This window comes from Rhea americana, unplaced genomic scaffold (assembly GCF_003343005.1).
Source record: "Rhea americana isolate MKP2758 unplaced genomic scaffold, rheAme1 scaffold_119, whole genome shotgun sequence".
Lineage (NCBI taxonomy): Eukaryota > Metazoa > Chordata > Aves > Rheiformes > Rheidae > Rhea > Rhea americana.
The window spans coordinates 2445812-2460716 of record NW_028185250.1 but is presented as its reverse complement, the minus strand read 5'-3'; the positions used below and the strand labels follow the sequence as shown (position 1 = coordinate 2460716).

Here is a 14905-nt window from a genome sequence, read left to right as displayed (position 1 = left end):
TTGGACAGATATCTAATCATCATGCCATATGATTGCAGTTTGGGAATCTTTTATTTTTTTTTAACGTTGCATTTTGATATTTGGAAACATGAAATTAAAAACACAGAAAGACTGCTGAGTTTCTGCAGATTTTGTTTCTTAACCAACTTTTCACCATCTGCAGTTTGTTCTTTGCTAGAAATGTGATTTACTTCGCTTTGTAGGATGCTACTTCTTATTCTTGTTTGGTTACAGCCATTTATGTTCATTTCTCTTCTTTCTGTAATGGAATATCACTTACCTTCACCCTGATTCTGCTAAGCTTCTTTTCCTACTCAGCTCATTACAGTCATGATTTCTGAGATTCAGGTTAGCCAGGAATCTGTAAAGCGCAAGATATGTGAAGGTTGTGATCTCAAACAGTGTCTTTCGTACAGTCTTCTCTCTCAAAGTGCTGTAATGTGGAATAGATGTCATGCATTTCTCCTAGGGTTGCTGGATAGCTGCTTAATGGTTGCTACCATCTTAGGACATCCTCAGAACTGTGATGAGAGTACCCTCCATGATCTATTTTTTTGTTCCAGGAGGAGCTAGCTGACTCATACTAAAAAGCAATGAATGACAGGTATATATATTTATTTCTCACTGGCAATTCAGTGGAATGWTCATGTTACTAAGCTCATTGTTCATTCACAGTGTTGACAGTGAATAGGAATAATCAATTACTGCCTTGTTTGTAATCAACAAACATATTTTCAATGTATGTGAGAATTTRTGCTTAGAAGCCCAAGGGGAGTCATTATAAAGTAGCACAGGAGCAGGACTCACATTAYGGAACTGTTGGAATTGCRYGATTACATTTACTTAGAAACTTTAYGTTTACTTAAAACTCATGATTAAGCAACAAAAAATAAAGTAATATCTTTAGATCAATGACAGTCCACAGAAACTGGTAGTGAGATGTGTAGACAAGTAGGAAAACCAGATGACAATATAAATCCGTTATAATAACTTGTGAAGTATTACTCTACTTTTCTGAAATCAGGAGAGACATTCAGTCTTCATTACACTTACTATATGCAATGTAAATCTCATAGGTCAGATTCTTATCTCACTTGGGACATATATCTAGACTGATAGCAGCTATAACAGAGCTGTCTGTTCTGCTACTGCTCCAGCTTGGGGCCATGAGTGGCAATTGTCATAAAAGACTGAAGGAATGATGTCAGTGCTATGTGCCTGTCAATCCTTAGCTGAAATAGGATGTCTTTCCTGCTCTCAGTTAGAGTAGAGACTGAAAAGAGAATCAGGGAGCACTAGCAGTTTTTTGGCAGCCTTTCTCCTTTTTCTGCTTCTGCCTGTAAGAACAGGATAGAAGATGCCACCTTCAGTGGTGTAAATTTGTCTTCGCAGCAACAGTAAGGAAATTCTAAAATGGACTTATTTTGGCAGATCATTAGGCTTCAGGGGRCGATGCATGCGTTTATGCCAATGCTAAATATTGCCCATTGTTTCAGAGTAGCTTACATGTGTTTGTTTTTACTTTCAAATAATAGGCAATGCCTTTGGGTGACAGGGCATAGGCTGAATGCACCCTTGGAAAGAGAAAACATGAGTTGTCAAATGATATATTTAGAAAATACTAAACTGAATCAATTAATTTGAGCAGCTCTATTATGCTCCCCCAGTGTGCTATTCATTAAACACAGGAACTTTATTAGTATAACAGTCATTCCACATCCTAAGATGTTAATGTTTTCTTTGGATTTGAGTTAGAATCTGAATATGTAGGAAACATTTTTGTTTTCTAATTATAACAAATGATGTTCTGTTCTTTAGAAACAGAATTATTTTCAGGGGAAAATATTATGCTCAGGAGGAATGCGAGTAAACACATTTTACTTAGGAGTTTCACTAGAGCAGCTAAAAGCAAATGGACTCAAGCTCATTGGATTTTTTTTAAGCTATGAACTGCCATGTCTATAAATTTAGAAAGTTTGTAAACCAGAGATTTTCTGCTCACCGACTGACTGCACACTGAAAACAGGAAGTCATCGCTGAATTGCTTCACTRCATTTTACTGTTTCATTAAGCTAATAAGTTTTGATGTAATCAGTATATTCCCTTTGCTCTTTAAGAGAAAAGAGGCAAGGTGACAGTTACTGGTATTGTTTTTAAAATTTTGAACACCCATTCTTATTCTGAGTCTGTCGCCCCAAAACCTTGACATGCCCTCAGAACACATTAGCAGCTAAGCAGCTCCAGCACCTGAATTTTTTATTAACTTACTTAATTGTGAATTTAGTGGCATATCTGTCAGATTCTTAATATCCATCTAAGTGTGTTGCATCTGACCAGAAACCACACAGCAGTATGATTTTAATTCCRGGACAACTATTTGCTGGGTAAGCCAGCAAAATCCTAAAGTAGTGTGAAACTGAAGTATACAGTGAAGCCTGGAAGTCTATAGTTAATTTTGTTTTGGGCAGTCCTGGCCAGAGAGAACATCACAGAATGAAACTAGACATCAAATTGGTGCGTAGATAATACAAAGCCGCAAAGGCAGTATTTTAACCAAAAAAAAGTCTGTGTCTATGTCATACTTGGATATGTTCACTCTCTGTTCAAATTATTAATTGAGACCAATGTATTATTATCAGAAAATTTATTGGAGGAAAAAATTCTTTATCTTTAAATTTCCCTGTTCCTGCTCTAATGTCCTACCATTTGTTTTCTATGCTTTTTAAATTTTGTCATTAAAAAAAAAGGAACTGCATACAGAGCTGTTCCTCTGACTTTATTTCCTTATTCTTTCTCTTGACACTAAATTCTCAGAAGTAATCAAGAGATAAGTTATATTTAGTCATATGTAGATGCATCCAGAGCAATAAAAACTGCTCTGCAATAGCAGTCTTAAGACTAAAGTGAATTCACAGATTATGATTCCTTATCCATATGGCATTTCTTTTCAGTCCTGCTTTTGGGGCCATCTTAATATTTAATTCATGGACAAATAGACATGATAAACAACTGAGCAACAGTTTCCAGATGTGCATCATTTCTGTCCTCTTTACAGCATATGAAAAGAAGATAGCTGCACAGAATTTTCATTAACTTTGGGCAACACCTAAGATAACACTTTGGAATCTGAAGTGTAACAATTGAAATTTAGGCACCAAAATTCAGGAGAGCTGTATAAGGGGGGGAAACAACAACAAGAAAAAAAGCTATTTTAGCCCACTTTAGTTCTGGAATACAATTAACTTCTTTTTCTAGTGCACAGAGAAGCACTACTATCTTGAGCTAACTATCCAGGTGCTTGTCATACCCATTGAGAATCCCAGAATTAGATGTCCTTGTGCTGAAGTTCCTCAGAGAGTACTAGCTGCTAAACCTCTATGCTTACCTAATGCTGCCTGGTAGCACTGAGTTCAACTTCAAAAAAACCCAGTTGGCTAGTGACAGCCAGCATTTAGATGATAGTATAAAAGGCTGAGCATTTGTTTCTAAATTCAGAAAGCATCCAAGTTCTGAATCCCAGTATGGACTGTTCTGAACCACAGTCCAGAGCCTTCAGTTCTTTTTRTTGGTTAGCTTAGATATCCTGGTAGTCTGTATGCGTGTGGTTATACATTTATATGTGCTAGCCACTTCCCACACTCCACTTTTTATAGAAAGGAATCCTTTGCCTTTGAGTGAATGAGATCTGTGATGCGTTCTAACATTTTCCTGATCTGAATGAATGTCCTGTTGATGACCACCTCAAGAATTAATGCCTGCAGAGACAATGACAGTCTCCACTTAGAGAAGGAGKGAGGTCCAGAATGATGTGATCAGAAAAATAAATTCAGTTTCTGTATGGCTTTGCCATGTACCCTATTAAAGTAGTTTTTCTATACCAGTCAGCTGTCAAAAAACAACTGGGTAAAGGGAGCTATGGGAATACAGGCCAAATAGTGAACAGTTACAAGAATGCACATCAGCTGAAAGGTCCAAGTAATCATCTCAGTGAGGAAAAAAAAAGTAAAATAAAATAAAAAATAAAAAAGATGATGTTATCTGGCCAGAACTAATGAGAACATGTAATAAATGGGGAAGAGAGTTAATATGGAGGCTAGAAATGAAAGCATAGAAATGAGGAAATGAGAACAGAGTTTAGAGGACTAAATACTGAGTAGCTCAAGAAACAATCAGTGAAGTTCAAGTGCAGGATCATCCTACAAGTGACAGAGACTGCTGTGTCAAAATATGTTTTCTGTTTGTGAATTTGATCGTGCTTCTAGRTATTAAATGTATTGATAAAAACTGCTCAGTATTGCAAGAAAGGGAACATGTTCCAGTTAGATATTTTTAATACTAATCTCAAGATGTGCAGTATCCTACACCATAGTAAAATGYATGCCCTTAAATTGGCAATAATTAGACTTCAAAGAATGTAAGCATGTTAGGAAAGCTGTTCATTTTCAAATATATTTGCTTATATTCTGAATTTAGTATATGGTTTACAACCATGGATTTGGTATGAAAGTCAGAGTTGTGTTTCCAGTTCTGAACCTGCTGTCTTTCCTAGGAACTCTGGCAGATGAGTTCTACTAAATGTCAGAAACTACCTTGCTCTCAGTGGTCTGCCCCATCTGTTTGCTGGGAGTTACTGTCTCCACCACATTCTTCCCAGCACAGCTGGCAAAAGGGAGTGTTTACTGGTATTTCAGACATTCCAGTTAACTGGATAGTGTCACAGCTCAAATCTCTAATGAAGATATGATTGCGCTGATATGCCAAACTGTATGCTGAAGTAGTCAGAATACAGGCAGTCACTTCTACCTTCTCTGCTGTGGGGTCAGTAATCTTTGACAGGAAACCTTGGAAGACTAAGGAAAGGGGAGGAGGGAGAAGGAGAAAAGGAAAGGATAGTCAGTAAAATCTTAAACTGCTGCAGATGTTTCTTCAGTGAACAGAAGGCAGAAATCTCCTGCAGCAGATTATACTTCACAGTATGTTACAGTATTGTCATTAATATATTTTTAATGCTGATGAGGGCTGTATTTCATCCCTTGAAAAATGTGTTGGACCTAGTCAGGAGCCCTGAGGGCTGCGTAAGTGCTTTTTCTTTCCTGGACAGCACCACTTGTTTATGTGTTGTAGCTTATTTTGTCTAATTCATGAAYGACTTAGAGATTTGTAGGTCTGTACAAGCTATCAAAGACAAMCATTAGAAGGATTAAGAAAAACACCCTAACAGTCTGATTACACTAGAGAACCGTACAGAAGTTCTCAGACTCCCTGTCTCTCAGCATGGCTTTGTCATGAGAAGTATTGTGTTGATGTTTCAGCTAGCTAATTAGCTATAACTCTGCACAGTGCTGCATTGTGCCTTGAAGATGCAACCTAAAATGGATTAAACAATTGTTATGACTATCTGAGACTAAAGATGGATCTAACACTTAAACTACATCACATTGATAGGAACCCCAAATAATTACCCTGGAGAGTAAGTTCCAGAAATGGGACGTTCTCTGAATACAAAAGAGGATGTTCTGCTAGATATTTCATGTAACACAAATGAAAGATTTAAAGATGAAGAAAGAGACTACACACTACASTAGCTGAGATGTGAAGATTTCAGAATCTCCTGGATGGAGTGACTTTTTAAGCTAAACACAGATTTGGAAAATGTTGCAAAGCAATCCCACAGTATTAAGAAATAAGAAATGGGAAATGATTGATTAAGGCCCTTTCAGTCATTGTATCGGAAAATACCCTACATCAAGTTAAGGACACATCTACATTAGTAACAACAAATATTCTCAAAGGGATGGAGTTAAAGCTGTATGTGCACTCTTAACGTGTCCAGTAGTTTTATCCTTTAAGTTAACAGTCTTTCAATTCTCATAATAGTATTTTATAGGACGTCTAATTAACATAAGAGAAAATTTAAAATATGTCATGTGGATCCAAACAAAGCCAAAACTGTTATTTTTTAGTCAGTATTTTTAAATTGTAACATACTCTTTTTTGGGGGGGGGAGGGGAGGGCTGAAGTGTGCACTTTATGGCAAAGTTTTCATTTTATGTGATAAATTGAAAGACAACTTCAGCTCCTTGAAAGAGGCTGGAGGAACAGAACTAAAGACAAAAAGTTACAGGAGAGCCTTAATTATTAAGTTACTGATTCTGATATTTGGTTAGCCTGTAGGATACTTTCCTCTGCTTTACATTATTATTCCTAATTTGACTTCTCTATTCCATTTTGTCTCCTCCATTTCCCATGTTTCTTTTGTCTCCTGTCACAAAGCTGAAGTTCTCTGTTACAAGTTCATCTCTTTTCCATACCTCAGGATGGTACATGTGTCCAGAAACACAGGCCAAAACCAACAAATTTATCACAGCCTTAATGACAGCTGGCTGCATGCTGAGTGAATTCTTAAATTCCCCAAAACTACTTTTTTGCCAAAACATGTGGAGCTGCAGCAGTCAACATTTTACTAGGACTGTTATCTCCAAGTGAAGAATGACTCTACTGGAAAAAATTATTTGGTATCAGCTGCAGACCTATTTTTAGCTTCTTGTTTGGTGAGACTTCAGAAAACATAACTTGCCATATGTTGAGAGATGTTTGCCAAGTATTGAATTCAATTTCTGCAAACCACATTTAAGTGCTACTTTGTCCACAACTTTACACTGTTGGAATCAAAAGACATGTTTTTGTATGAGAATGTGATTCTTCATATTTCTTTGAGTAAATATTTGTATTTGTGAAGGTTGTAGAACTGGCAGTACTAAAGACTGAAATCTTCCATTTGTTTATAATGGGAAGGTCTCTACAGGCAACAGTATTGGAACTATCTCCTAATTCTGTCACTCATAACAAACCTTGTATTGGGGCAACTGCTTTCTAGGAGAGAGAAAAGTAGAACAGGTCAGAAACACTCATTCTCCCACAAATATATTAGTGGTGAAAACAGAACCAGATTATTTTAATCAAAAACATGTACAGAAAGTGTTAACTTTGTCAAAAGTCAAGAATTTCTATATGAAAACCAGAGTTTTTTCCAAATCTAAATAAAACATCAAATTTCAATTAGGATTAAAATAAATTGAACAATTAACTCATGTCTGGCTAAGTTTTGGTAGAGAATTGTAGTCAGGTGCCTAAGGATATCATTATATCCTCTTAAYAAGAATGCGTGTTTGGGCTACATTTCCCATAATACATCTATAGTTTCTTCTCAGAAAGTTTTCTGCTAAATGACGACAAGTTAAATTTTTGCAGCCCTGTAAAGACAGTTTGGACTATTTGAATCAGATAAGTAGCTCCTTTCTCCTGCAATTCATTGACAAAAAACAAAGTTCTCTGTCTGCTATAGGACTAAGAATGAATTTTTACTTTTTAAGCAGATGGAGATGTTTTCTTTGGTTCAGTTTTGATTACACRTGGTTCCTTTTCCACTTTCTCACTCTCCATAAAGCTGCCATAAAGAAGAAGGAAAAGATTTCTTGTGACATTATGAGGCCTATTGGATGGAGTAGAAGTGTACAAAGGCTGGAAGGAAGGGAAGGTGGAGCATTTGGGGCTGTTCCACATCTCTAGCTGGCCTAACTCACAGTGAAAGTAGGTTTCTGCAGCCTCTGTGCTCTTTATCCCAGCTGTACTGACAGTAAAGTCTCGGTAATTGAAAGTTGAGCCTCTTGGCTATAATCATTTAAAAATCAGTCCCTGAATTCTTCTGTTTCCATTTATTTGTATTGACTGCAGGCTATTGTCTATGAGTTCGATCTCATTTTCTTTGACTTGTTTGGTTTGCTTTTTTCKGTTGACCTGATTGCCACTTGATAGAAATTTATGCAAAATATTTGAATTGCTGCTGATTTTTTTCTAGAAAAGTTAAAGACAGAAAAATAACTATTAAAACCACATATTGACAAGATAAAGAATTTCACATATAAATAACGTTCAATTTCAGTTGACTTTTGATGAACACATATTGTAACAAATTATAACATTTTTTAATGACGACAGTGGCATTGCCTTTCACAATTCAGAACACTTAAGAAAAGGAGTTTTTGAGCCCTTATATGAAGAGACATTTTTAGGTGGCTTTCAAGGCYCATAATTAGTGGTGATCTATTGAACTGAATCACAAGATTACTGCAAATTGTTACATATCTCATGGCTCAATATAAAGTGAATAACATCACCCTATGTGATGTAATACAATAGAATAGAAGAATTAAAATATACAGAATAACAAAAARGCAATTTAAGAAAAAAAAGATAAGATTAATCACATTTCACTGAATAATGACTTCAACTGAGTTGTTCTACAAAGCTTTTAAAGCACAAAGGACATGAGTTACTCAGTCACTCATGAGTGACTCAGTTACTTAACTGAGTTTTTCTATAAAAATTAACCAAGCTTTTTTGTCTTTAGTTACAGAAATTGGAAACTTACTTAACTAAATGGTTTTTTTTGGTTGAGTGTTAGTTGAGCTGAGACAGAGGGTTTGTTTGTTTGGCTGGAGTAGAGAAGATTAGTTCTTTCAGCTAACTTGTTTCTCAGTAGATGAATGCTTTTCTTGATTTTATAGATAATTTGAAGTACAGATGAACCCACTGGTTTTGGTAGAAATAATTTAAAAGTATAAAACTTCTACTGTGCAGCAAAATAGGAATCTGCAATATCTCCTTTAAAGCTAAGGAATAGGTAGGGTTTCTTTCCAAAAACATGCAAAATGGTATTACTGGGCTGTTATACTGTAGTGTATTGCATACAGTATCTATTCTAGAATGCTACTAAATACTTTAAAAATTATTCTCTTAGTTCTCTATGAAGTTTAATTTTCATGTTTTTTTGATATTCACAGAGCAGTCAGATTCTTATGACCTGTGAATGTAAATGTTTTTCCCTTTCTCTAATTAAACATTTGACAGCTTTTAATGACTTAATTTGTTCTGATTGCCTTACTCTACAAGTGCTCATTTGTAAGYGGGTATTTTTAGTTCTAAGTAGATGCTGATAGGGCATAAGTAATCATCAGTCTGGAGCAAAGATGAATCAGCACTGAATTTTGTATTTTTTTTCCTCCTAGTATACAGATGTATAGTTTGGTAAAGATTATATGTATGTCTCTGGTTAGAAGAAGCTTTAATTTGAAAAGTTGGAGAGACGAATAATCTTATCCTCCTTCAAAACGCATATACTGCTGAAGTTGCACATTTAGGGTTATGCTTTCCTTTATTGGTACTATTAATATCAATGAATAATGGCTTCCCATGTGGTAATCTAATTATGGTTTGAAATAATTGTGAACTGGACCAGTGTCACAGGATCAAGGCGGAACTTAATAAAAGAAGGGTAAAGGTGAATTATATAGAGCATGGGAGCCTAACTARGAATAATGAGATAATGAAATTAAGTAAAGAAAAATTCTGACTGAATACCAGTGGCATCTTCACAGTGAGTTCTGTAAGTAGTGAAACTTGCAGAAGCTCCAGTACATGGGATATTTAACCTGAGCAGGACAAACGTGAGAAAATCTACTGTACGGAGCCAATTTTTCACTGGTAAAGAGGTGGATGGGGTGACCTAATATCTCTTTTCCATGAATAGTGTCTATAAGTCTATTTGAATGAATACTTGGAMTTATGTGCATCTTTTAGCCTCACTTGGCCTTCTTTTGTATCTAGCAGCAGCAGATCGCTATCCTGTGAAAGTGCTTGACAGTAAATAGCTTCATTTTCAGTCTTTCTTATTGGACAGAGTTATAGTTGAGGATATATAGAGCCAAATTATGTCTACCTTTTAGCTGTGAGAGTGAGAAGGACAGAGGTCAGGAAACCACCTGTCCTGTGGATCAGAAAGAAATCCTTCAGTTGGCCAATTGCCTGGGGAATTTCAAATGGTGGGAAGTAAGCAGTGACTTCGTTAATTTTTGACCTTTTAAAACTCTTTAACTATTTTCACTCTTGTGTCTTTTACAGACCATCTGAAAGGAGAGATAACCCAGAGGCACATTCAAAGGGCAGCTTTAGGTAAGAACATTTCAAATACAATAGGAAACAACAGGAGCAACAACATAAAGCACCCAGGGCTTTATCTTACTCACTGGTAGGCTGTATTTTCTGCAACAGTTTATGCCACATTTCAACACCGTAATAGTGAATAGTCAACACCATAAACTCTTAAACTCTATGAACTTTGCCAGAGATTTGGTTCAAAAGGCATCAGATTTTATGTGGTGAGAAAARTGATGCGAAAGCTATATAAATAGTTTCTTCTAAAATTGTAAAAGCGTTCTTTTCATGGTGACCAAAACAAGAACAGAGAAGTCTGAGCTCTCCAGTTTTTAGACTGTTTTGCTTTCTGATTACTCAAATTTGAATTCCCATTAACTGTACATTGATTTGTCCTGAGACAGGGCTTCTAGTTTGCCATGCTGCCACAGTCAAACATCCTTTCAGATTTTCCTCATTCTGAGAGGGACTGAAGGCATATACAGGTCATTTCTTTCAGATCTGGTTATAGAAATTGAGATATTTTTCCTTGCAACTTTTGTTGATGCAGGTGTGAAGCTGAAAACATCTGTGTAAGTTTTCTTGTTCATATAAGCATGGAGTCATGCAAATTTGGTTTAAAATACTTAAAGCTAACTCTGCTGACTTTGCACTGAAATGAACTAGGAGTGTTTATATGAGAATCCAATTTGGAGTTAGTAACCTGTAGCTAAGAGGTGACAGAAAACAGTTGGGAGCAATAACAGTTTACTATCTCTCACTTAGATCCACAGAAGAATGCTAAACTGTACCTTCATGGACTTYCTTTACATAAAGAATGGAGCTTGCTCAGACTGGCTGCAGTTTATGGTTTTATTTCAGTGGATACACAACCAATGTTTGGCCCTTCGTGAAGGGAGGAAATTTTTAATCTTGTATTTCTTCTGGAAGTCATGAAAATACGTTCTGCAAAGTATCAAAGTAGTTTTGCCTTTCTCTTTTATTTTAGCCATTTGCATCTTAAGCTATATTGATGATGTTAGTGCTTTATACCCTCATCCTTGCAATCTGCATGATAATAGCTAGGCCAGCCTCGTACACTGTTTTTTATTGTATATAGAAAATTGTGTTGAAAATGCTGTTTTTCAACAACTATCAAAGCTGCTTTTCATAAAATAGGTATACATATTTTTTTTTCATGTCCTGAGGAAATGACGATGGTTTTGCCAGCCATATGTTCACACTGTAAATATTTGATTGGTATTCCACGTTTCAGGCAACCCATGTGTTTTGATCTTGTGTTTTGAGCATTACTATCTGCTTATCATCACTAACTCTGGACCACACAAAATATTTTCCAGACTTTTTTTCCCCTTCATTATTCATTCTTCGAATATTCTCAGTATTTTGACTTAATATTTATTCTGTGAGTTGGGGAGTATTAGTGTTATATGCCTGCCTGCCTATATGGATGAACGTTCTTCAAGGAGGAACAGGTGTGCAGTCTCCCAGGATCTCTCTTGACGACCAGAATGTCATCAAGATAGTCTTAAATGAAAACTGCATGGTAAAAAGCCTAATTAAGAGTCTGCTGAAATCCCAACATGAAATAAAACACTCCATTGTTTCAATTAGAAACCAAGTTAACATCTTCCAGCTGCCATTTTTTTTTCTTAATTTAAAACATTTTTATGGTCAGAACCCTTTAASAAGCAGTTTTAGTTGGATTTTGAACAGTGATGATCTGTTTCCCTCATGGCTATGCTTAAGATGTGGATTCCTCGTGGAAGGAAAACTCCACTACTTAGCCCATTGTTCTTTCCTATCTTTTTTTAAAACACCATATGCTGGGAGTTAACAAAGGACACAAATAGATGGGAGGTTTCAGTGATGGCAGAGGAGTGTTCCGTGTTTTTCAATATAGACCAGAAGTGATGWATACTTTGTGTAAAATTCCCTGGGTTCACACTCAGTGTTGCTTTCATCTTTATTCATGCAGAAAAGACTGTGTTATGCACATAATTCCCCCTTTTCCAGTAAGATCAGAGTAACATATACTGTGAAGTGTCATGAATTAGCATCATTGCACTCAAAGTTGCCTTTTTTTTCCTCTTTTCATGTTCTTTCTGCCTTTCTTTATTTCCCTTTCCACCTTTCTTGTTGATCTCMTTTTTAACTTTTCCTAATTCTTACTGCTTTTGTGTTTTTCTATTCTTGGATTCTTCCTATTTTCTATTTTTTCTCAACATTTTCTTTCCCCAACATCATTTACTTCTGCATTTTTCCAACTTGAAGGGCCTRTGTGATTCTTTCGTATGACTTTTCACTTCCTTTTGCATCTTAAACTGCATTTTCAGGCAGTCTTTAAAATGAATTAATATGCACAGCATTGAAGTACTGACAGAGCAAAAATCTTGGATCACCAGGATACTTCTGGAAAGGAAGATTGGAAAAGATGGAAAGAAAAGCTTTCCCTCAGGTCTTCAGTATTGTAGAAGTCAGATATATATTTTATGYCATTCCAAGGGAGTATTATCTCAAATGCTTTAAATTAGCGTTTCAGTAAAATACCATAACTGGTTCTTCATTATCTTATTCTACTTTTACATTGATTAAACATGACTGCAAGCAGACAGTCAAGCCAGTATAACATTATCCACCTAACACTGGGGGAAGACTGAATCCTAGGCTGGAGCCTTGTGCTGACATAAGAAAATACCACGACAATACTGAGATGCAGTCATACTGGCAAAGGCATATTTTTTAAAAATAACTTTCCATAACAGAAGTAACTGTACTGAGAATAGCACATGATTACATCTCAAGTAGAGGCCTCTGTTGAGTCAACTCTAGAAGTTAAGAAGGACATTTGAACATAATCCTGACTGATATACCCGTATCAGCAGAAAAATTTAGTAAATCTACCAAGAGTTTTCCAAGCTATTCTGTCTGCTTCAAAGAGATCATGACAAAGCTTCATAGACAGAAAGTTTAATATGTGCATTCTGAAATTATCTTTTCTAAATTAAGGTAAATAGTAGAGTCTGAATTCAGTGATTCAGCATCTTCAGCATAGCTTGCCCCTCCCTAGACATAATTGCAGTTATTTTCCTAGCTGATTTGAAATGCAGTTTTGCAGCTTTCCATTTCAAATATTTTTCCTATTTGTTCATCAGCTTTCCTTCTGATTTTACATAAGTTTGAAATCTGGTCTGCCAGCAAACTACTACTTTTAGAATTCCTCTGAAAACATCTGGAGATGACAACACCTTTCCTGCTTCTAGGAAGGTTCGTTAGGGCCGATTTCAGCTCTGTTTTTCTAATACTGACTAGGCTAATAGTTAATAACTATGTCTTCTAGTTCATCTTCTGTGATCTGCATGAAAGGAAAGCACACAGCATTTCCAAACTGCAGGTTTGAATCGTATTTAATCTATTTAAATAAATCCATAATTAAATAAAATGAAAATTCCTTTCACTGCTCTATATCTTGTAACTGAGAAGCCACTTTGTTCATAGGAAGCAGTAGATTCTTGGTCTACATTAATACCTTGAAATAAGGAGATGCAAGTGTTTTCAATCACAAAATGACAGAAGCTGAGAAAAGTGACAGTGTTTTCTTTCCCACACAAATCCAAGGCAGTCCATAAAGAATAATAGTTTTATTCAGAAATAAATTAGAAAAAAAKAAATTATCTGAGACCTTCATTCCTGACATTGAAAATTGATATCTTAGATGTAGGCTAAATAAAGATCTTTGGGGAAATAATCCATTTGTCTAAGTCCAGAATTTTATTTTTGGTTTGAGTTTTTTTTTTTTTTTTTTCCCCCGCAAGAAATAAAGCAACATCTTCTCAGGGCTGCTAGGTATCCAGAGGCACTTGCTCTATAACCATGTGGGTTGGTTCGTGTATTTTACACATCCCTGAGTATTCAGTCTGTAATATACACTGTTTTCAGCAACACTGAGGAGTGTACTCAGTTAATGTAGAATGCTTTCAGGTATAGGGGAAGATTTCTCTTAGAAATGAACATTTTTCTTATGCACAATGGTTCAGTATGATCTGTTTGTGTGGCTATTTGTTCTTGAAATCTCAAGCACTAACAGRCTAATTTCTGTAAAATTTTACAGCTCCTGTAAGCAGCAGGCGAGGCACTGATTATATTCTTAGAGTGACCTCTAGTGTTATAGAGCCACTTTTTAGTGATGGGTTTCATTTTGCCAGTGTGTCCATTATTTCAAAGGAAAATAATCAGAAATACTTTACATTGGGGTTTGGTTTTGGAATTCTGAGATTGACAGAAGGTGGGTAAGACCATTCTTGTCAACAAGGATGCTTTTTCATTAAGATAAAGAYATCAGTAGTAAAATTGGCTGAAGATTTCAAAAAATAATGGCTTTTAGAAAAGGGAGATTACTTAGGCAATGATCAAGATCATTTTGAATTTGCTTTGTATCATTATTGTAGCATAAGAAATACTGTTAGAAACATTTACTAAATCAGTTTTTAAGCAAATAACTGAAATATTGCTGAGCAGTGAATTTTGAACATGTATATAAGTATTTGCATAGGATAAGTAGATTAGAGGGCCTTTATAGCTTCTTGTTACTGCAGTGTATTAAACTTGTTGCATTTATTCCAGATTTGTCCTGGAGGAAGATAGCATAGGCTTTGGCCTCTGGTAGCTGCAGCTACACAACATAACACACTTATTTTCTTGGTTCTACATGCTTTTGTGCACTTGTAATCAGAGCAATCCGTGGCTAAAACAGAGAGCTCTTCAAGAGCTTTTGTATTTTTCTGTGTACCAAGTTTTTCTGTACTTTCTTCAATCAGGAAAAAGAAATATGCATTTGAAGCAGCAGCTAGATGAGCAGCAATGATTCTCTTGCTGCAGTATTTGTGGTTTGTTGTTAGGTCTTTTTTTCTTT

At 35.8% G+C, this 14905-nt stretch overlaps 1 protein-coding gene across 1 annotated transcript in view; it reads left to right on the top strand.

Annotated features, from left to right (window-relative positions):
- Nucleotides 1–14905, top strand: part of KIF6 (kinesin family member 6) — a 185972-nt gene that overhangs the window by 142592 nt on the left and 28475 nt on the right. Inside the window, exon 16 of the mRNA XM_085320637.1 lies at nt 9961–10011. Within this exon, the coding sequence (XP_085176763.1) occupies nt 9961–10011 (51 nt within the window). The remainder of the gene's footprint in view (nt 1–9960; nt 10012–14905) is intronic.